This window comes from Pleurodeles waltl, chromosome 7 (genome assembly GCF_031143425.1).
Source record: "Pleurodeles waltl isolate 20211129_DDA chromosome 7, aPleWal1.hap1.20221129, whole genome shotgun sequence".
NCBI classification, from domain to species: domain Eukaryota; kingdom Metazoa; phylum Chordata; class Amphibia; order Caudata; family Salamandridae; genus Pleurodeles; species Pleurodeles waltl.
Window position 1 is genome coordinate 83,197,978 of NC_090446.1, and position 24,483 is coordinate 83,222,460.

At 45.3% G+C, this 24,483-nt stretch overlaps 1 protein-coding gene across 1 annotated transcript in view; it reads left to right on the plus strand.

Moving 5' to 3' along the window:
- Nucleotides 1-24,483, plus strand: part of P3H3 (prolyl 3-hydroxylase 3) — a 74,651-nt gene that overhangs the window by 40,541 nt on the left and 9,627 nt on the right. Inside the window, exons 10-13 of the mRNA XM_069243054.1 lie at nucleotides 934-1,029; nucleotides 1,591-1,744; nucleotides 1,995-2,112; nucleotides 3,612-3,687. Of these exons, the coding sequence (XP_069099155.1) occupies nucleotides 934-1,029; nucleotides 1,591-1,744; nucleotides 1,995-2,112; nucleotides 3,612-3,687 (444 nt within the window). The remainder of the gene's footprint in view (nucleotides 1-933; nucleotides 1,030-1,590; nucleotides 1,745-1,994; nucleotides 2,113-3,611; nucleotides 3,688-24,483) is intronic.

A 24,483-nucleotide genomic window follows, 5' to 3' on the forward strand; every position in this document is an offset into this window, starting at 1 on the left:
TGGGATGGGATCCCCTATCCTCCGCCCGCAGTCCCTCTGGTGTGGGTGGGGGTGCCCCTGGGGCCTGGGGAGGGCACCTGTGGGCTTATTCCATGGTGTTTCACCATGGAAATAGGCCCACAGGTCCCCGAACGCCTGCCCTGACCCAGGCTTTAAAAAATGGGGCAAAGCAAGCTTTGCTCCATTTTTTGACCCCTCCTCCCTCCCTTGCACCATTTTTGCATGGGAGTATAAATATGGTGTTAAGGCCATAGTCATTTTTTCCACGGGAACGCCTGCCTTGCATCTCATTAAGGCAAGGTAGGTTTACACTTCCAAAAAATGACTTTAACTCCATAAATTTGGCGCTGGACGGGTCTAGCACCGAAGTATAAATATGGAGTTAGTTTTGCACTGAATTAGAGTTTAAAAAAATGACGCTAATTCAGTGCAAACAGAGTATAAATATGCCCCTTAGCATAAAAATATGATGCTAATCTGGTCAGAATCATTTATTTGACTCAAACCTGCCTAACGTCATTTTTTTTTTAAGCTAGCCTACCCTTTGCACCGGCTTGCACCATTCCATAAATATGGTGCCCAGCTGGTGCTAAAAAATGGTGCAAGCCGGTGCAAAACTTTTTGGTGCAAAACTGCGTTAGTGCAGTTTTGCACCTAAAAGTACAAATAAGGCCTAGATGTCAGGGACATATGTTTCTATTGTAGCTGAGGGCCATGAATGAGTGGACAGGAGATTGTATTATTGTGGACTTCTGGGCTTGAAAATTAGTGAACGCATGCCTGATTTAATGCATTATTGAATGTATGAATGAATCTATGTTTGAATATGTGACTATGCAGGAGAGAGCTTTTTGGTGGTTAAATGAATGAAGGAGAGAGTAATGATCAAATTCACTAAGGTATGTACTAACCTTCTTGTATTTTTTCCCTCAGGTGGCTGGCGGCTCTGGTGACGGCTACCGTGGGAGGAGGTCACCACACACCCCCTATGAGAACTTCCAAGGCCTAACACTTTTAAAGGCTGTGAAGGTAATTTACAAAGTACCCTATCCACTAGCCACAGAGTGAGGTGGAATGGCTTTGCAACATATAATTTCCTGCCCCTTTGTGGCAAGATGTAGGAACTGTGGCAATAAAGATTTAATAGTACGTTCCGTAACAGGGACATTTCCCCCCCTGTGGTGGGACATGTATTTGCAGCTAAACAAAGTCTCAGAGCTTCTTCATTGGACACCAGTGGCTAGATACGCTCTCTGCTGGTGGAAAGTGAAACTACAGCTATTGAGCAGGTTGCAGCTCCTCATGGACTGAGAAAAGAACCCTTACTATAACAATTTGTGGAAAGAAACTACAACTATAGCCAATGTAAAATGGTCCTGCCATTGATAGTTCTTACTTTACTGTCCTTAGAAGGATGCAGAGAAGATTCCATGAAGTAACCTTCAGCTTGTTAAATAAAATCTGAAACAGGTGCACTGACGTACTGACACATCTTATTGCTATCTGATCCTTTAAAATGCAAGTTTTAGATCTCTGTAACTACTGCATTAACCCTTAAATAATTTAACACACAGCCTTTTCCTTCTACAGATGGTAGGAGAAGGCCTGGCAAACATAGACGATGCCCGACACTACCTGGAGGCCAGCGAGCGTTCCCTGAAGATGACAGAGTGGTACTTTCCCACCATGGACACTCCACTGCATTACTCCTTCACCCATCTGGTGTGTCGCACAGCCATTGAGGGTACGTTTTGAGTCCTACCCAAGAGGAAGCCATCTTTCTAGACTCTCCACTCCTCAGTCACCATCCCTTCCCTACTTTAGCCTTTTATTCCTTTCACCCTGCGTATCTGTCCTGTCCTCTTCTTCTGCCTCCTACCCTTCCCTTACTCCTCCCCCCTTTTTCCCCTTTTACTCTTTCCGTTTTTGTGTTCCGTATTTCTGCAGTAGTAAGCGTTATCCCCATTCTGTGGCTACCATTTTTGTCACTCCAGGGCAGCAGGAGGGCCGCATCGATCTGAGCCACCCAGTCCATGCTGACAACTGTATCTTAGATCCAGAGAGCCGGGAGTGCTGGAAGGAGCCCCCAGCCTACACCCATCGGGACTACAGGTAGGAGCGCAGAGTGTTGGTAAAGAGTGCAGGGACAAACGCCTGTGCACATCCACCGACCTGGAAAGCTCATGCACAACCGTTACTAGAACCAGTGGCAGAAATATCTATAAATGTCCTGTGAAAACTAAAGCTTTAAACAAAGAGGGCTGGGCTGTGGCTAGACCCCTGGTCGTATCCACTGAGACTACAGATAAAAGCAAAGAGGGTAGCACAGATCGAGCGCCTAGTTGATGGAATTTGTTACGTACGTGTGTGTGTGTGTATGTTTAGGGTTGATTGTGCAAAGCGCTCTGTCCCGGGTGTAATCTCTCTGTGGGTTTTAACCATGCCCATGTCATGCCCATCACTTTGGTTGGTTCGTGGGCTTGCCTTTTAAAATTTGCTTGATTTAATTAGTGAAAGGCATGCATAGGTCATTCTTTTTCCGCTGTTTAGCCCTCCTCGAGTGCACTGGCCAACTACTGAAAACATACGAGGCTTTGTGTTTTCCGCAGAGCGATCTCACTGGGAAGTAGTAGAGCGCTTTGCATGACATCGACCCTGTTACATGGATATTTGCACATTTGCCGGCTACATGGATGATTGCTCTTTTGCCTGTTACATGGATAATTGCACTTTTTCCAATATGTTTCACTGCGAGCGAACTTCTATTTCCTTTTGTGTGTCTGCTTTGCGCTCATGGCGGCCGTCGGCTCGCTTATGTGAAACTGTTTTACTTCTCATTTTCAGTTTATGTGGCAAGAAAAGTCCGGTTACGAGTTTACAAACTAATAGCTTTAACTCAAGCAAATGCAAGACCCATTGCATTGCAAATTCTTGTTTTACTAAGACGAATGATCCAAAACAGAGACCCGTGGTTGAGGATGCTGTTCGTTATTTAGGGGCTGCAGGGGTTTGAGAGGTTGCTTGAAGTAATAGCACTTCAGTTCCTTCTGGAAAAGGAAGCTCTACAGGAGGAATGGATTCCTGACCCTCGTTGTGTATCAGGAGAAGGCCTGTGAAGTAGTATTCGCCTTTCTAAATGTTCCTGTATCGAGACTGGTGATGGTGCTCCTGCATGGCCTAACAGAGATATTGATCTTGCTGCATACGTACATTTGGGTGCTTCATTTTACATCTTTGTTGGTGATGCAGCAGACTTTGAGGATGATTCAGGCTGGTAGAGGGACCCAATTGAGTTCTACAAGGTTCTCTAAGATACCTTTAGCCGCTAGATCTGAGGACTGTGGCCTAAAAGACATTCCTCAAGGGTGTCTTGTGGCATTTTAGGTTGCAAGCATGCAGGGAGATGGCTGAGTCGAGATGTTATAGGGCTTGGATGGCTGTTCTGAAGTCTGTTTCAAGGAAGAAGGCCTTCACTTTGCAAAACAAAATGATGCAAGGCGGATTGAGTCATTTGCACTGTGTGTGTTCTTAAGCTGAAGGTGGTGTCAATGTGGCACTGTAAGGATATGGCCAGCTGGGAGAAGTTAAATCAGGTTCCTTTCTTTCCACAGTGCCATCCTTTACCTGAATGATAATTTTGAAGGTGGAGATTTGTTCTTTACCGATATGGATGCTGCCACAGTGACTGTGAGTATTAATTGGACACAGACTGCTAAATGAGGGTATGATATCACTTCTAATGTAATAGGTGCATTTACGGGGTCTGACAACTCCTCAGCACATGACATCACACTCTCAGTCAATGGGGTATCCTTTGTGACATGTACAGGATATGACACCACTTGAGCAGCACATGACATCGCATCGTATAGAGATATAAAGAGGATATGACATCACGTAAGTAGGACTTAACATGCCCCTGGTAAAGAGATATAAAGCATAGGACATCATTCTCTACATCACTGCAACAATAACTAGTGTGGACTGTACTTGACTGGAGAGCATGGGAGGATTATCAGAAAAAGGTTTTTATTTGATAAAAACAGCAAATACATGGTCACTAATGCATTTGTAATTGAAGGCGTGCATATTGGGGCCTAATTAAGTCAACCATCATTAAGGCACATGAATGCCTTTTTACATAACATTTTAGTCTCAAAATTTTCATTACCCCCACAAATTTAGGGCCTCCCAAGCAGATCTTCTCCGGGGAATCTTATATTGCCTCTCCCAACCCCATCTTTTTAAGCCTGGGCCAAGTACCAGTCCCAGTTTGTAGGAAGTGTTTCCTCTCGCCATCTTGCCGCCCTTGGACCTATAGCCCCAATAGAGCCAACAAATATAAGAACAAGCAGACGTTAGTTCTTATTAGATAGTCGCTATCACTGGGATCGCAATTGGTAAAGCCATGCCTAGATTACAGCACAAATCACCCAGACCCAAAATGTAAGGACCATGAATTCTGCCAGAATGTGTGTTCCCATGAACCAACAACCTTGCGGCATCTGGTACATTGACTTGCCACTTTCAATTTGCATTTAATAAAGTCTTGCAGATGTCATACAGAGACTATGCTTGAAGAAAAGTTGGATTACTGAATGTGCCATGTTTATGCAGCCATTACAAATCTGCTAATCATAATCTTAAATTGGCGTTGTTCGGCCATGCTGCCTCAATTTCCGAGCTGGCTGCTGTCAAGAAATTATCCAGAATATCTTATATTTGCAAGACCTTGCAAATTCCTCCAGATTAATTTACCTTTTCAGACAATCTTACAATACTGCTCCCACTCACTCTCAGCTTCTTAAGAGCAAATATTTATAAGAGCATCCATGATGCAGCAATAATACTCCTACTGCAGAGTATCAACCAACTTGACTTGGCCAAAATGCATGATACCCCCTGCACTGACAACTCCCTCTGGTGGAAGTGGGTTATGCCTACATGACTTGAGTAATCGGAGCATTTTGAACTTGCGGGTGATGTTTTTTCTTATCCTTCACAATACTGAATGAGATTTTTGAAAGTCGGGCGTCAGAAACATTATTTTTCTTTGCTATTGAAATTCAATTTCTTTAGATTAGAAGTATACATAATTTAGATTATAAATATACATGTACTAGGATTATCTGAATCAGAGCATTAGATATCTTCCTAGACTCGACTAAAGAGGGCAAACAAACAAGTAAATTAATGCCTGTTACAAATCATCAGAAAAAGATAAAGCTAATGATTAAGATGAAAGTTCTCCAAAAAATGGTTGAAATTTGTAAGTATTTTAACTCACAGTGGCAAAGTATAGTTCCATGGAATACAATTTACATGTATCCAGCTAGCAACAATGAATTTTGGTAGTACTTTTGATTTCAATGTTTTGCTCATATAATTTTTGCAATTATTACAAAATAAAGTTTTAGTTTAATCTACTGATGCCACAAAACACTGCTTGTTAGTCAATCATTAGCACTAATTTAATATATTATTTGTATTCTATGTGCTTATGAGTCACCATTTACTCCACATGTGGGGCACATGCCTATTTTCTTGTCCCTGTTCAACTTCAAGTTTTATCTGGAATGATATAAAAGTGAAAACATTTTCATTATTCTGTTGCAGTCTGCATTTTGCCGAGGATCTGAAGCAAAAATCCTTCAGCTAAATGGACTTACTTTCATACCATTGTAGAATTCCAATGGTGTCACAGTGAGGTGTCCATTCAATAACCTAACACAGATGCGTAATAACGTAAAGACAGCGAAGGCCCATTCTAATCCTCTTTCTGTTTGCACGATTACTCCTCCCCTCCCAAACATACTATGATTAAGCTGCTGCATTATTGTAAACATTTAAAAGTGTAACATCACAGTATGGTTCTGAATAGAATATGAAGTAAGGAAAAATCCTCCTATTAACTATGAGGAAGCCCACCACCAAGGACCGGAAGATTATGTAAAGCCTCGCTGTTGTATCCAAGACACATCTTTTCGCTTGATTCACTCAGGAGCTGCAAAAAATTGTCCAACTTCTCCAAAGAGTTCGTAATGCAGCAAAAACACCAGATACTGAGATCATTATCTGAAGCAAGACAGTCTCTGAAAATGGCCTGATTTAGTACCAGTATGGGATGTGACCAAAGTTTAAAGCAGCTTACTACTGGAGCAAGGGCCAGTTTATCAGAGATATACTCTAAGCCCACTTCCTCCTGGGCAACAAAGGCAGATACTGACTGAGAGAGACAGAGCAGTCTTCCTACGAAGGCGTTTTCCGCTCTCTGTATCTCACAGGGAAGTCATTTTTATTTCTCTTCCGCTAGATTTGCCAAAGCTAACTCTGCACATTTTTTGGGTTATACTCATGGGAGGGTGATCTTATGCCAACACACATGCTCGCTTTTAATGAGCTCCTCCCACCATTGGCTACTGTGCTTCAGCTGACTGTAAACATTGGCTGAGTGGGTTGTCCATCAGCCTTAGCTTCAGTCCATAGCATATTGCTGATATGACCCGCAAATCTTTCTCTCCAGTGACAAACCAAACAAAGATCTGCTGGTCTAATTCAACTTCTGCCTTTTGGTGGTCAAGCAGTGGAAGGATAGAAATAAACAATAAGCTCAGAAGTAATCCATCATAAATTGAGTTTATTGTCGTTGATAAAGGAAACCTGCAGTCCAAATCTCCTTGTCCTACCAGGATGGGAAAGTCACCTTTGAGTGCAGAGAAAGGTAAAAGCATAGGGCCCATTTCGGATAAGGAGCTCAGCAATTTACCCCAAATTAACTCAATAGTCTGGGCATGCTTTTTGCAGTTGAAGTTATTATGGGGAAACATGTTTCTGTTCATTACTAACAGGCTCAAAGAGGTAGAAGCCAACACTATCAACAATTTGTGCCTCGAGTATGCCAACGTCTGCATCTTAAACTCCCAGAAAACACTCTTGTGTTTTGAGCCCAGAATGCCTCAACTTGCGCTGTTTTGAATAGACGCTAGTAGTGCTCTATTTTTGAATTCAGATCACCGCACTGACCTCATGTGGCGAAACGGATTAAGTTTAAAGCCTAATGTGTATGTCATAAGGTGATTTTTGAAAAAGATCAGTCTTTTATCCAGACTTTACTACCAAAGAAACAGAGATTCAGAAATGTAATATCTGATAATCTCCTCCTGTTACATGTTCCTAGAATAAAACACACCAGGGAGGTGGAGTTTTTCAGTGGCTACAACATGGATGTGGAATTCTCTGTTGTTTACCCTTCAAACTCCTAGGAATTATACGCTCTTTTGAAAAAAATCTTAAAACATTCTTATTCACTTAATTCTTTATCGCACAGTATCTCTTCGATTTCATTTTACGTTATCTGCACCAACCCCAAGAAACCATATTGTGTTAGTCTTGCTCTATAAATAAAACGTTAATTAATTTATAACCCAATCCCATACCACCGTCCGGTCCACTTTTTTTTTAATTCACAGTACATGGCCATGTGTCTGCGGAGAACTTCCTGTCCTCTCGTTTTGTTTTATGCGCTTCAACATGCTTTTGTTTAGTTTTACTTTACCATTTAAACACAGCCATGTTGGTAATTGAAGGAAAAAATGCCTGACAGACATGATGGGATAGAGTAACTATACAGACGCCACAAGGTATGCATGCGCAGATGCGCAGATATGGCCATCCTGGAATGAGTTACATATTGGCCACTATGTGTGCACATGCATTGTGGTACATGTGCATGCATGTGTCCTCACACATCAGAAATATTAAAACAACCATTGGCAAAGCCAGTAGTTCAGCACCCACCTTTAAAGGCAAGATTTTGGCTTTACTAGTTCTGGTTTATTCTTTAAAGAATTTTATAGACCTCCTAGAAGTCGCGTTAAAAGACGGCACACACTGTCACTTTTCCAGAGATATTTATTTATATTGAGACTGGGGCCTATACATCTGCTACCGAATAGGTACTACGGTTAAATTCCAACAAATAGGTTGCCCTAGCTTAGAGCAAAAACGTATGCAGCAATACATGTAGCATATCTTGAATAGCTCAAATAAAAGTCCTGCATAAGCAACGGTGTCCCTTCGCTCGCTTGGGTTCTGCTTCCAGGCCATCCTATATTTAGTTCACATCCTTATACTTCAATGCTAAGTAAAAGCTGCCCACTACGAAACTCCTGCCTCTTGGTACAAAATGATAGCGAAGAGAAAATCACAGGTAAGGGGAAATACCAAGCAAATATACACTGCATTCTATATCCACAGCTGAGATTTGTATGTTCACGAAAATTAAAAGCCGGGATTGTTTACTTTCTCCTTGTTGGTGTGTGGGAGTGCAGTGGAGTGATACTCTGCCCATAAGAGCAAACAAAGGGCCTGATTTAGATTTTTGCGGACGGGTTGCTCTCTCACAGCGGTGATGACTATCCCATCCACCGAAATACAAATCCCATTATTTATGTGACGGAGTGACGAGTCCGCCAAAATCTAACTCAGGCCCTACGTCTCCTGAGTCTGGATTCATTTGTTATAGCGGTTCTGTCCCATCCTTTGTTGATAGACTCTCTTAGCCCTGAATCTTAAAGGTAAATATACACATATATGTGTATCCATGGGTATATTTACCTTAAACCTAAGTGTAAATCTCCACTTTTTTGCTATACACCATTTCCGGGTGGAGATTTACAGCTACGGATGAACATGCAAATGAAAGAGCGGAACCTCCTACAGCAGAATCTAGAAGTGTAAAGTTACTTCCAGCACCTTTTCACCTGCTGGTGGAGAGCACACCACCAAGGTAGAGTTCTCTCCATGATATAAGATATAGGTAAAATGATTAAAGTGTATTATTCCTTTTTTTTTAAATACCAAAAATATGTTAATTTAGAATATAAATGAATTTCAAATATGTAATATTAGCTGGAAAAAAAAAAAAACTTTACAGCGCACTGACTCGTCAAAGTAAATGTGTAATATATATTTTTAATATGTATAAAGAATAAAATAATGTAAATGTATTAATTTAATTTATAAATGAATGAATGAGTCTTGATTTCGATTGTAAAATAATCATAAAAGCACATAATCATAAAAAGAACATTCACATAATGCAATAAAATCACAACCTTAAAACTCATTAACATCAAAAAAAGGAAACACCTCATGATAAAAAATAGCTAAAACATTCCTCATATTGAATTTTTTAAAATCCTCAGTCGGTTACAGTAAAAACCAATAATTAATTGTTTGAATAGCAGCAGTATGTTGATTCAGCATCTTTAGGTGAAGGATGGCAGGACGGTATTGATAGAAACCCTTAGTTTTAAAGGACAGGCAGCAAGAACCTCCTTCTTGGGGGGATCGTAATAACTGCAAAACAAAACTAGATGTTCTAAGGTCTGCAGCGAAACACTATCACATGGACCGACCTTAATCGAGGACGGCTCATGTTGCCCTGGGGGAAAACAAAGAGTAAACCGGGCAGACCCTAACCTAAACCTGGTAAGAAGTGATCTCTCCCATGGGTTCCTTACGAAAGGAAGATAGGGTTCCGGCCTGGACTAGTTTTTAAAAGCAAAAAGGCCCTTGTAGATTGACTACCTAGTGTCGAGTTCTCTCTGCCTTCTCTAGCTTTCTGAAGGAATAACTCCTTCAGGAGCTTTCTGTCTGACCGGTTATAAAATAATTCAGGACACCCGAGCGACAAGACGGTAGATCCTATATAATGTAACCATGGGATTTTATAGCCTTTCTCGCACCCAAGACAATCCTCAATTATCCATCGCCCTGTTGAACGCTGTGAACTCCCCACTCCACACCGCAGTCTACACCAACAAAGGGGTAACTGTAAGGAAATGCCTCCTTGGCATGGTTGCCCCCTGACTTTTTGCCTTTGCTGATGCTATGTTTACAATTGAAAGTGTGCTGAGGCCTGCTAACCAGGCCCCAGCACCAGTGTTCTTTCCCTAACCTGTACTTTTGTATCCACAATTGGCAGACCCTGGCATCCAGATAAGTCCCTTGTAACTGGTACTTCTAGTACCAAGGGCCCTGATGCCAAGGAAGGTCTCTAAGGGCTGCAGCATGTCTTATGCCACCCTGGAGACCTCTCACTCAGCACAGACACACTGCTTGCCAGCTTGTGTGTGCTAGTGAGGACAAAACGAGTAAGTCGACATGGCACTCCCCTCAGGGTGCCATGCCAGCCTCTCACTGCCTATGCAGTATAGGTAAGACACCCCTCTAGCAGGCCTTACAGCCCTAAGGCAGGGTGCACTATACCATAGGTGAGGGTACCAGTGCATGAGCATGGTACCCCTACAGTGTCTAAATAAAACCTTAGACATTGTAAGTGCAGGGTAGCCATAAGAGTATATGGTCTGGGAGTCTGTCAAACACGAACTCCACAGCACCATAATGGCTACACTGAAAACTGGGAAGTTTGGTATCAAACTTCTCAGCACAATAAATGCACACTGATGCCAGTGTACATTTTATTGTAAAATACACCACAGAGGGCACCTTAGAGGTGCCCCCTGAAACTTAACCGACTATCTGTGTAGGCTGACTAGTTTTAGCAGCCTGCCACAAACCGAGACATGTTGCTGGCCCCATGGGGAGAGTGCCTTTGTCACTCTGAGGCCAGTAACAAAGCCTGCACTGGGTGGAGATGCTAACACCTCTCCCAGGCAGGAATTGTCACACCTGGCGGTGAGCCTCAAAGGCTCACCTCCTTTGTGCCAACCCAGCAGGACACTCCAGCTAGTGGAGTTGCCCGCCCCCTCCGGCCAGGCCCCACTTTTGGCGGCAAGGCCGGAGAAAATAATGAGAATAACAAGGAGGAGTCACTGGCCAGTCAGGACAGCCCCTAAGGTGTCCTGAGCTGAGGTGACTCTAACTTTTAGAAATCCTCCATCTTGCAGATGGAGGATTCCCCCAATAGGGTTAGGATTGTGACCCCCTCCCCTTGGGAGGAGGCACAAAGAGGGTGTACCCACCCTCAGGGCTAGTAGCCATTGGCTACTAACCCCCCAGACCTAAACACGCCCTTAAATTTAGTATTTAAGGGCTACCCTGAACCCTAGAAAATTAGATTCCTGCAACAAGAAGAAGGACTGCCCAGCTGAAAACCCCTGCAGCGGAAGACCAGAAGACGACAACTGCCTTGGCTCCAGAAACTCACCGGCCTGTCTCCTGCCTTCCAAAGATCCTGCTCCAGCGACGCCTTCCGAAGGGACCAGCGACCTCGACATCCTCTGAGGACTGCCCCTGCTTCGAAAAGACAAGAAACTCCCGAGGACAGCGGACCTGCTCCAAGAAAAGCTGCAACTTTGTTCCCAGCAGCTTTAAAGAACCCTGCAAGCTCCCCGCAAGAAGCGTGAGACTTGCAACACTGCACCCGGCGACCCCGACTCGGCTGGTGGCGAGCCAACACCTCAGGAGGGACCCCAGGACTACTCTGATACTGTGAGTACCAAAACCTGTCCCCCCTGAGCCCCCACAGCGCCGCCTGCAGAGGGAATCCCGAGGCTTCCCCTGACCGCGACTCTTTGAACCTAAAGTCCCGACGCCTGGGAGAGACCCTGCACCCGCAGCCCCCAGGACCTGAAGGACCGGACTTTCACTGGAGAAGTGACCCCCAGGAGTCCCTCTCCCTTGCCCAAGTGGAGGTTTCCCCGAGGAATCCCCCCCTTGCCTGCCTGCAGCGCTGAAGAGATCCCGAGATCTCTCATAGACTAACATTGAAAACCCGACGCCTGTTTCCACACTGCACCCGGCCGCCCCCGCGCTGCTGAGGGTGAAATTTCTGTGTGGGCTTGTGTCCCCCCCGGTGCCCTACAAAATCCCCCTGGTCTGCCCTCCGAAGACGCGGGTACTTACCTGCAAGCAGACCGGAACCGGGGCACCCCCTTCTCTCCATTCTAGCCTATGTGTTTTGGGCACCACTTGGAACTCTGCACCTGACCGGCCCTGAGCTGCTGGTGTGGTGACTTTGGGGTTGCTCTGAACCCCCAACGGTGGGCTACCTTGGACCAAGAACTGAACCCTGTAAGTGTCCTACTTACCTGGTAAAACTAACAAAAACTTACCTCCCCCAGGAACTGTGAAAATTGCACTAAGTGTCCACTTTTAAAACAGCTATTTGTCAATAACTTGAAAAGTATACATGCAATTTTGATGATTTGAAGTTCCTAAAGTACTTACCTGCAATACCTTTCGAATGAGCTATTACATGTAGAATTTGAACCTGTGGTTCTTAAAATAAACTAAGAAAAGATATTTTTCTATATAAAAACCTATTGGCTGGATTTGTCTCTGAGTGTGTGTACCTCATTTATTGTCTATGTGTATGTACAACAGATGCTTAACACTACTCCTTGGATAAGCCTACTGCTCGACCACACTACCACAAAATAGAGCATTAGTATTATCTCTTTTTACCACTATTTTACCTCTAAGGGGAACCCTTGGACTCTGTGCATGCTATTCCTTACTTTGAAATAGCACATACAGAGCCAACTTCCTACATTGGTGGATCAGCGGTGGGGTACAAGACTTTGCATTTGCTGGACTACTCAGCCAATACCTGATCACACGACAAATTCCAAAATTGTCATTAGAAATTGATTTTTGCAATTTGAAAAGTTTTCTAAATTCTTAAAAGACCTGCTAGGGCCTTGTGTTAGATCCTGTTTAGCATTTCTTTTAGAGTTTAAAAGTTTGTTAAAAGTTTGAATTAGATTCTAGAACCAGTTTTAGTTTCTTAAAAAGTATTCCAACTTTTAGAAGCATAATGTCTAGCACAGATGTGAATGTGGTGGAACTCGACACCACACCTTACCTCCATCTACAGATGAGAGAGCTAAGGTCACTCTGTAAACTAAAGAAAATAGCAATGGGCCCCAAACCTACCAAAGTACAGCTCCAGGAGCTTTTGGCAGAGTTTGAAAAGGCCAACCCCTCTGAGGATGGCAACTCAGAGGATGAAGATAGTGACTTGGAGGGAAATTCCCCCCCTCCAGTCCTACTTAGGGAGAGCAGGGCTTCTCAAGCCCTGACTCCACAAATAATAGTCAGAGATGCTGGTTCCCTCACAGGAGGGACCAACAACTCTGAAATCACTGAGGATAACTCCAGTGAAGAGGACATCCAGTTAGCCAGGATGGCCAAAAGATTGGCTTTGGAAAGACAGATCCTAGCCATAGAGAGGGAAAGACAAGAGATGGGCCTAGGACCCATCAATGGTGGCAGCAACATAAATAGGGTCAGAGATTCTCCTGACATGTTGAAAATCCCCAAAGGGATTGTAACTAAATATGAAGATGGTGATGACATCACCAAATGGTTCACAGCTTTTGAGAGGGCTTGTGTAACCAGAAAAGTGAACAGATCTCACTGGGGTGCTCTCCTTTGGGAAATGTTCACAGGAAAGTGTAGGGATAGACTCCTCACACTCTCTGGACAAGATGCAGAATCTTATGACCTCATGAAGGGTACCCTGATTGAGGGCTTTGGATTCTCCACTGAGGAGTACAGGATTAGGTTCAGGGGGGCTCAAAAATCCTCGAGCCAGACCTGGGTTGACTTTGTTGACTACTCAGTGAAAACACTAGATGGTTGGATTCAAGGCAGTGGTGTAAGTAATTATGATGGGCTGTACAATTTATTTGTGAAAGAACACCTGTTAAGTAATTGTTTCAATGATAAACTGCATCAGCATCTGGTAGACCTAGGACCAATTTCTCCCCAAGAATTGGGAAAGAAGGCGGACCATTGGGTCAAGACAAGGGTGTCCAAGACTTCAACAGGGGGTGACCAAAAGAAAGGGGTCACAAAGGCTCCCCAGCAGAAGGGTGATGAGACAACCAAAACTAAAAATAGTAAAGAGTCTTCTACAGGCCCCCAAAAACCTGCACAGGAGGGTGGGCCCAGAGCCTCTTCACAAAACAATGGGTACAAGGGTAAAAACTTTGATCCCAAAAAGGCCTGGTGTCATAGCTGTAAACAGCATGGACACCAAACTGGAGACAAGGCCTGTCCCAAGAAAGGTTCCACTCCAAACTCCCATCCAGGTAACACTGGTATGGCTAGTCTCCAAGTGGGATCAACAGTGTGCCCAGAGCAAATCAGGGTCCACACTGAAGCTACTCTAGTTTCTGAGGGTGGGGTGGATTTAGCCACACTAGCTGTCTGGCCGCCTAACATGCAAAAATACAGACAGCAACTCTTAATTAATGGGACTAGAATAGAGGGCCTGAGGGATACAGGTGCCAGTGTCACCATGGTGACAGAGAAACTGGTTTCCCCTGGCCAATACCTGACTGGAAAAACTTACACAGTCACCAACGCTGACAATCAGAGAAAAGTACATCCCATGGCAATGGTTACTTTAGAATGGGGAGGGGTCAATGGCCTGAAACAGGTGGTGGTCTCCTCAAATATCCCAGTGGACTGTCTGCTTGGAAATGACCTGGAGTCCTCAGCATGGGCTGAGGTAGAGCTAAAAACCCATGCAGCAATGCTGGGTATCCCTGAACTGGTGTGTGTGAAAACAAGAGCACAATGCAAGGCACAGGGTGAAAAAGTAGAACTGGAGTCTGGAAAAATGGCCCAGCCTACCAAGAGAACAGGAAAGTCAGTTGGGAAACCAACTGCAACACAGCAAAAGAAAGGGAACCTCTCTTCTCAGGAAGAAGTTCTGCCCTCTGAGGGAACTGAGCCTTTGGAACTTGAACCTTATCAGGTTGAGCTCTTAGGCCCAGGGGGACCCTCAAGGGAAGAGCTGTGTAAGGGACAAGAAACCTGTCCCTCTCTTGAAGGCCTTAGGCAGCAAGCTGCTGAAGAGTCCAAAGGCAAGAAAAATGGAACACATAGGGTCTATTGGGAAGATGGGCTCCTGTACACTGAGGCCAGAGACCCCAAACCTGGTGCCACTAGGAGAGTGGTAGTGCCTCAGCTGTTCAGAGAGTTCATCCTAACATTGGCCCATGACATTCCCCTTGCTGGACATTTGGGACAAACCAAGACGTGGGAGAGGTTAGTCAACCACTTCTACTGGCCCAATATGTCCAACATGGTTAAGGAGTTTTGCCTCTCCTGCCCCACCTGTCAAGCCAGTGGTAAGACAGGTGGGCATCCAAAGGCCCCCCTCATTCCACTTCCAGTGGTGGGGGTGCCCTTTGAAAGAGTGGGTGTGGACATAGTTGGTCCACTGGAACCTCCCACAGCCTCAGGAAATATGTATATCCTGGTAGTAGTGGATCATGCTACCAGGTATCCTGAAGCTATTCCCCTTAGGTCGACTACTGCCCCTGCAGTAGCCAAGGCCCTCATTGGTATCTTTACCAGAGTGGGTTTCCCTAAGGAGGTGGTGTCTGACAGAGGTACCAACTTCATGTCAGCATACCTAAAGCACATGTGGAATGAGTGTGGAGTGACTTATAAATTCACTACACCATACCATCCACAAACTAATGGCTTGGTTGAGAGATTCAACAAGACATTAAAAGGCATGATCATGGGGCTCCCAGAAAAACTCCAAAGGAGATGGGATGTCCTCCTGCCATGTCTGCTTTTCGCTTACAGGGAGGTACCACAGAAGGGAGTAGGGTTCTCACCCTTTGAACTTCTGTTTGGTCATCCTGTAAGGGGACCACTTGCCCTTGTTAAAGAAGGCTGGGAGAGACCTCTCCATGAGCCTAAACAGGACATAGTGGACTATGTACTTGGCCTTCGCTCTAGAATGGCAGAGTACATGGAAAAGGCAACCAAAAACCTTGAGGCCAGCCAACAGCTCCAGAAGTTTTGGTATGACCAAAAGGCTGCACTGGTTGAGTTCCAACCAGGGCAGAAAGTCTGGGTTCTGGAGCCTGTGGCTCCCAGGGCACTCCAGGACAAATGGAGTGGCCCTTACCCAGTACTAGAGAGGAAGAGTCAGGTCACCTACTTGGTGGACCTGGGCACAAGCAGGAGCCCCAAGAGGGTGATCCATGTAAACCGCCTTAAGCTCTTCCACGACAGGGCTGATGTCAATCTGTTGATGGTAACAGATGAGGATCAGGAGGCAGAGAGTGAACCTCTCCCTGATCTTCTGTCATCAGACCCAAAAGATGGTACAGTAGATGGAGTGATCTACTCAGACACCCTCTCTGGCCAACAGCAAGCTGACTGTAGGAGAGTCCTACAACAGTTTCCTGAACTCTTCTCCTTAACCCCTGGTCAGACACACCTGTGTACCCATGAGGTGGACACAGGAGACAGCATGCCTGTCAAGAACAAAATCTTTAGACAGTCTGACCATGTTAAGGAAAGCATCAAGGTGGAAGTCCACAAGATGCTGGAATTGGGAGTAATTGAGCGCTCTGACAGCCCCTGGGCTAGCCCAGTGGTCTTAGTCCCCAAACCTCACACCAAAGATGGAAAGAAAGAGATGAGGTTTTGTGTGGACTACAGAGGGCTCAATTCTGTCACCAAGACAGATGCCCATCCAATTCCAAGAGCTGATGAGCTCATTGACAAATTAGGTGCTGCCAAATTTCTAAGTACCTTTGACTTGACAGCAGGGTACTGGCAAATAAAAATGGCACCTGGAGCAAAAGAAAAGACAGCATTCTCCACACCTGATGGGCATTATCAGTTTACTGTTATGCCCTTTGGTTTAAAGAATGCCCCTGCCACCTTCCAAAGGTTGGTGAATCAAGTCCTTGCTGGCTTGGAGTCCTTTAGCACAGCTTATCTTGATGATATTGCTGTCTTTAGCTCAACCTGGCAGGATCACCTGGTCCACCTGAGGAAGGTTTTGAAGGCTCTGCAATCTGCAGGCCTCTCTATCAAGGCATCCAAATGCCAGATAGGGCAGGGAACTGTGGTTTACTTGGGACACCTTGTAGGTGGAGGCCAAGTTCAGCCACTCCAACCCAAGATCCAGACCATTCTGGACTGGGTAGCTCCAAAAACCCAGACTCAAGTCAGGGCATTCCTTGGCTTGACTGGGTATTACAGGAGGTTTGTGAAGGGATATGGATCCATTGTGACAGCCCTCACTGAACTCACCTCCAAGAAGATGCCCAAGAAAGTAAACTGGACTGTGGAATGCCAACAGGCCTTTGACACCCTGAAACAGGCAATGTGCTCAGCACCAGTTCTCAAAGCTCCAGATTATTCTAAGCAGTTCATTGTGCAGACTGATGCCTCTGAACATGGGATAGGGGCAGTTTTGTCCCAAACAAATGATGATGGCCTTGACCAGCCTGTTGCTTTCATTAGCAGGAGGTTACTCCCCAGGGAGCAGCGTTGGAGTGCCATTGAGAGGGAGGCCTTTGCTGTGGTTTGGTCCCTGAAGAAGCTGAGACCATACCTCTTTTGGACTCACTTCCTAGTTCAAACTGACCACAGACCTCTCAAATGGCTGATGCAAATGAAAGGTGAAAATCCTAAACTGTTGAGGTGGTCCATCTCCCTACAGGGAATGGACTTTATAGTGGAACACAGACCTGGGACTGCCCATGCCAATGCAGATGGCCTTTCCAGGTTCTTCCACTTAGAAAATGAAGACTCTCTTGGGAAAGGTTAGTCTCATCCTCTTTCGTTTGGGGGGGGGTTGTGTAAGGAAATGCCTCCTTGGCATGGTTGCCCCCTGACTTTTTGCCTTTGCTGATGCTATGTTTACAATTGAAAGTGTGCTGAGGCCTGCTAACCAGGCCCCAGCACCAGTGTTCTTTCCCTAACCTGTACTTTTGTATCCACAATTGGCAGACCCTGGCATCCAGATAAGTCCCTTGTAACTGGTACTTCTAGTACCAAGGGCCCTGATGCCAAGGAAGGTCTCTAAGGGCTGCAGCATGTCTTATGCCACCCTGGAGACCTCTCACTCAGCACAGACACACTGCTTGCCAGCTTGTGTGTGCTAGTGAGGACAAAACGAGTAAGTCGACATGGCACTCCCCTCAGGGTGCCATGCCAGCCTCTCACTGCCTATGCAGTATAGGTAAGACACCCCTCTAGCAGGCCTTACAGCCCTAAGGCAGGGTGCACTATACCATAGGTGAGGGTACCAGTGCATGAGCATGGTACCCCTACAGTGTCTAAATAAAACCTTAGACATTGTAAGTGCAGGGTAGCCATAAGAGTATATGGTCTGGGAGTCTGTCAAACACGAACTCCACAGCACCATAATGGCTACACTGAAAACTGGGAAGTTTGGTATCAAACTTCTCAGCACAATAAATGCACACTGATGCCAGTGTACATTTTATTGTAAAATACACCACAGAGGGCACCTTAGAGGTGCCCCCTGAAACTTAACCGACTATCTGTGTAGGCTGACTAGTTTTAGCAGCCTGCCACAAACCGAGACATGTTGCTGGCCCCATGGGGAGAGTGCCTTTGTCACTCTGAGGCCAGTAACAAAGCCTGCACTGGGTGGAGATGCTAACACCTCTCCCAGGCAGGAATTGTCACACCTGGCGGTGAGCCTCAAAGGCTCACCTCCTTTGTGCCAACCCAGCAGGACACTCCAGCTAGTGGAGTTGCCCGCCCCCTCCGGCCAGGCCCCACTTTTGGCGGCAAGGCCGGAGAAAATAATGAGAATAACAAGGAGGAGTCACTGGCCAGTCAGGACAGCCCCTAAGGTGTCCTGAGCTGAGGTGACTCTAACTTTTAGAAATCCTCCATCTTGCAGATGGAGGATTCCCCCAATAGGGTTAGGATTGTGACCCCCTCCCCTTGGGAGGAGGCACAAAGAGGGTGTACCCACCCTCAGGGCTAGTAGCCATTGGCTACTAACCCCCCAGACCTAAACACGCCCTTAAATTTAGTATTTAAGGGCTACCCTGAACCCTAGAAAATTAGATTCCTGCAACAAGAAGAAGGACTGCCCAGCTGAAAACCCCTGCAGCGGAAGACCAGAAGACGACAACTGCCTTGGCTCCAGAAACTCACCGGCCTGTCTCCTGCCTTCCAAAGATCCTGCTCCAGCGACGCCTTCCGAAGGGACCAGCGACCTCGACATCCTCTGAGGACTGCCCCTGCTTCGAAAAGACAAGAAACTCCCGAGGACAGCGGACCTGCTCCAAGAAAAGCTGCAACTTTGTTCCCAGCAGCTTTAAAGAACCCTGCAAGCTCCCCGCAAGAAGCGTGAGACTTGCAACACTGCACCCGGCGACCCCGACTCGGCTGGTGGCGAGCCAACACCTCAGGAGGGACCCCAGGACTACTCTGATACTGTGAGTACCAAAACCTGTCCCCCCTGAGCCCCCACAGCGCCGCCTGCAGAGGGAATCCCGAGGCTTCCCCTGACCGCGACTCTTTGAACCTAAAGTCCCGACGCCTGGGAGAGACCCTGCACCCGCAGCCCCCAGGACCTGAAGGACCGGACTTTCACTGGAGAAGTGACCCCCAGGAGTCCCTCTCCCTTGCCCAAGTGGAGGTTTCCCCGAGGAATCCCCCCCTTGCCTGCCTGCAGCGCTGAAGAGATCCCGAGATCTCTCATAGACTAACATTGAAAACCCGACGCCTGTTTCCACACTGCACCCGGCCGCCCCCGCGCTGCTGAGGGTGAAATTTCTGTGTGGGCTTGTGTCCCCCCCGGTGCCCTACAAAATCCCCCTGGTCTGCCCTCCGAAGACGCGGGTACTTACCTGCAAGCAGACCGGAACCGGGGCACCCCCTTCTCTCCATTCTAGCCTATGTGTTTTGGGCACCACTTGGAACTCTGCACCTGACCGGCCCTGAGCTGCTGGTGTGGTGACTTTGGGGTTGCTCTGAACCCCCAACGGTGGGCTACCTTGGACCAAGAACTGAACCCTGTAAGTGTCCTACTTACCTGGTAAAACTAACAAAAACTTACCTCCCCCAGGAACTGTGAAAATTGCACTAAGTGTCCACTTTTAAAACAGCTATTTGTCAATAACTTGAAAAGTATACATGCAATTTTGATGATTTGAAGTTCCTAAAGTACTTACCTGCAATACCTTTCGAATGAGCTATTACATGTAGAATTTGAACCTGTGGTTCTTAAAATAAACTAAGAAAAGATATTTTTCTATATAAAAACCTATTGGCTGGATTTGTCTCTGAGTGTGTGTACCTCATTTATTGTCTATGTGTATGTACAACAGATGCTTAACACTACTCCTTGGATAAGCCTACTGCTCGACCACACTACCACAAAATAGAGCATTAGTATTATCTCTTTTTACCACTATTTTACCTCTAAGGGGAACCCTTGGACTCTGTGCATGCTATTCCTTACTTTGAAATAGCACATACAGAGCCAACTTCCTACAGTAACTTTAGCAAGATCTTTGCAAAATCAAATTCCTCATATATAAAAAGACTAGAACTGGTAGGGCCGACACCCAATAATTTCCTACGGAAGCGATTTTCTGCACGTTGAATTCCCTTACAATTCCGGTACCAATTCCTAAGCAATATATTTTTTTTTAAATTACTACCCCTCAGTAACATTTTATTTAATATTTAGTAAACTTGGTTAAACATTATAGCATATACATTCCATTTTTAACTTTGCTTACATTTGTTGAATAGGTTTATTTCTTATCTTTCTTAATATGTTTACTAATCTATATACAATGTTTTACAGCCGAACGAATGTAATTTATGTGGTAGTTCCTATGGGATGTTATATTAATTTCCTGCCTCCATAATTTTCTATAATAGTGTGTACAGTAACAATGGTTGATCACGTGTGATGCTTGACTTGGTTGGGCTGCAGTACTTTTGAGCCTGTTTTGAAACCTTTATGGCTGTAGTAACTAAAGAAGTGTATTTTGTGCTTTGCAGTTTTCTTACTCTTTTGTGGGTGGGTGTTTTGTTTTCCCATGTCCATGGGGATCCCCTCATAAATTTCCCATAAATCCATTCAAGTTACTAGTAATTATTCCCCATTTTCCCACCACTTTCTCTAGTAACTTCATGATTTACAGTGAACATGTACATCTATGTGTGTGGAGATCCCCACCACCGTGATGGGGATCTCTGCACACAAAAGATGGAAGAGGCTGAGATTTCTGACAGTAAGTTTGTAAATTGCATTTTGCCCGACTTAGTACTACTGTCAAACTGCTTTACATACTCCTAAATGCAGTTTGTGAATCATGCCCAGTATGTGCTTATAACTCTCTTTGTCCCACATTTGACGCCCCTCTGTTGTAATGTAACCAATACGATGCCAGGTGATGCGGCCAGTGGTGTCATTTGTGAGGATATAAGCCGTACAATAACCACTGCCTCAGGAATAGTCTGAATCTTGGTAGTAATAAGTGTGTATTTATATGACGTCACTGGGGCTTTCATGTACACCATGCTGCATTCTGGGAATGTAAGTGTCGGGATAAACGCACCCTGCGTCACTGAAACGGAATACCTTCAGGATTTTTACCAACATTGTGGAGAAATCGAACAGTGTTTTGTTTCTAAAGTTAAGGACATCAGAATAGTGCTAAGTAGGGTCCTGTTTCAAAGTTAGTCTCAGACCCGTCCCTCTTAAAGCCGTGAAAGTATCTTAAACAGCGGCACCGTAGCAGAGCCATGTTCAAGAAACTGAAACAAATCTGGCTGCGAGGTTATGCCACACACTGACTCCTGCAGGGTCTCCGATAGGGGTGGCACCCCCATCGAATGGTGAACGTGACCACGAGGGGTTAAATGTATGTTGTAAAATGCCATCAGAACAGGGTGACCAGGTGCCCTGGATTTGTCGGGACAGTCCCGGTTTTTCACCCCCTGTCCTGACAGATTTCTGGAAATTTAGCTCATGTCCCGATTTTTAGAGAGGGTCGATTGAAAACGATGGAGGGTGCATTTTTGTTTTCCAAAGCAGTATCTGTTGTAAGCAAGCAGTTTAATTAACAGGCGATATACTGGCATTAAAAATTGCATTTTATTTATGTTCTTAGTGCCTCTTTTGTAAATCTATGCTAGGGGTCTTCAAATAATCCCATGGGCGCCAGGCTCTGGGCAAGACAAGCATTATGCTGATAACAGGGCTTTGTCTTAAACTGAAAAAAATGACCAGCAGTAAACTCAGGGGCGGCTCCTCCGTTTGGGCAGAGGAGCGTCGCTCCTCCCGCCAGCAGCAGCAGCTGCAAAACCTTTGAAAGGGGCGGGGCCACGGGGTGACATGCACTGAGGGGGGAGTGCTCAGCACTCTCCCTTCACAGTGCATGTGTGTTTGGCGGGCCGTCTCGGGCTGGCCAAACACATATGCGCTGTAGGCTCTCTTTAGCCCAGCAACACGGTTGCTGGACTGGCGAGAGCCTGCACAGGCTCCCAGTCTGTCTGGGAGCGCCCTGGCTGCGCGTTCCAAGCCAATCCTGATGCTGCTCTGAGCAGCGTCAGGATTGGCGCAGGGCAGGCTGGGAGCCTGTGCCTGCAGAGGCAGAGGAGCATCGAGGGACAGAGGAGCGGCAGAGGAGGTAAGATTTTTTTTTTGTTTTTTTATTTAATGTTTATTCCCACCCACCTCCCCGCTCCTTCCGCGGCCCGCGAGCCGCTAATGAGTAAACTGCTCTGTAATGGGCCATCACTAACATGTTTTGTCATTTATATCCAAGCTGAGAGTATGTGTCAAAAGGGAAGGGACTCCAAATGCTCTTCAAAACCCTCACCCCCACTTCAAATAATCACACTGTGGATACTTTTACACATTAGTAAGGCCTGTCAGACCATAATAGTGTTTGGCATCATGTATTTGATTGCATTTTCAAAACAGTAACAGAACTTAACTTGAATGATTAAATAAGTTTAGAAATATTTAAACATTGGCAATTTAATAGAATAATTGTGAAAAATTTGGAGGGGGCCGATGATTTTTTTATTCACGGGGGGTGGGTTGGAGGTTGGCATTAAAAAGTTTGAAGACCACTGGTCGACTCCGATGAGCGCTATCATTCTGTGCGTTCAGTTGAAGTAAAATTGTAGTCCTCCTTCTGTTTTTGTGAAATGTCCCGGTTTTTGGCTTTAAAAATCTGGTCACCCTACATCAGAACATGTAGAGATTTAAAAACTCAATACATAAGCATTCTACAATTGAATAGAGTTTTCTGATGGGTTAATAACATAGTACCCATGCTCACCACACGGTGGTGCACGTCACACATCCCACCCTCAATATACCAGTACAGTCCCAGAGACAGAGACGGAGTTCATTTTACTCTCTAATAATGAAACATATCAATAACATTGAGCATCTAATCTAGCTGGCATCACAAACTATTTTTTATAAATAAGCAGCTCAGTAATAGTCCTGTTTTCTTCTCAGTAGAGTTAAAGGCCGGCTTAACTCTGCCCGAAATGAAACCACGAACTGCATGTTACTAAAAGATACAGGTATCTTAGCTCAGCGCACCCTTTCCTCAGCTTTCGTTTGGAGGTGGAGAAGTAATCTGTGTTAAAGCTCAATGAGTCAAAACGTGCTGAGGACACTATATGAGTGTATGTTCATTATCTATCAGGGCCAATGGAAATATGCTGCTGGAGAGGACGAAATTATGTGGCAGAGTTGAATAAATTATTCGGCAAGGGAAGTCAAATTATTAGGCCTGATGTGTCACATTTTATGACAGTATTGCTTCATTATTGTGTCACTTTTACCCATGTAAGTACCACTTTCACTCAAATACAGCAATAAGCTACTGAAAGGGGACTAGTAAACTTTCCAAAGGGCTTCCACTCCGCGGCAACACACGTTGCAGCACTTTTGTAACTTTTGATCAAATGTGAACACATTTTTTTTAAATCTGCAAGTTATGCAGCAGGTAACAGGTTATGGGGCAAGTGCGATAAATCCATAATTAAAATCCATAATTATATGAAAAATGCTGCAGCCGCAGAAAGACATAATTCAAGTGGCCCTGCTCTCTGTGCAAATCTGCAGCACACATAGAAAGAGGAAAACGCCTCTGTGGATTGTTTTTTTGCAGGAAGGTGTCCCTCCCTACACAAAAGCAATCCTGCATGCAATGCAGGCACCCTGGCACCATGGAACAAGGGTGCCTGCCTTGGCGATAGGCAGCTAATTGTGCACCAGAGCAGGGGGAAAGGGCAGGAATGCACCGTATTTCATAAATATGGTGCATTCCTGGCCTTTCACATTGGCGTAGGGCAGCTCTGCATGGAGACTTGCTGCACTGCCCTACGCCAGTTCCCCATAAATACGGCCCTTCATATATAACCCCTGCCAGTATGCATGATACGTGACTCCTGCCCCATGTAACCCTCATTGCTTTCTGTGTAACGTTTTCTGTACATTGCTTTAACCCTGGAGTGAGTGATTATCCTTGCATAATGTGTGAGTGTGAGGTAAAGAAATTAAACTGAAAACGTAGTAAGTGTTATGTAAATTATATTGTAAATACTCATACAGGTACAACTGACATTCGTAGTGTGCCTGCATATCTCTTACAGGCAGGGGTTGAACAAAGTCAAAAACCTGCCTCCACATCATAATTTCTCTTAAGCACTTGTGAAGTG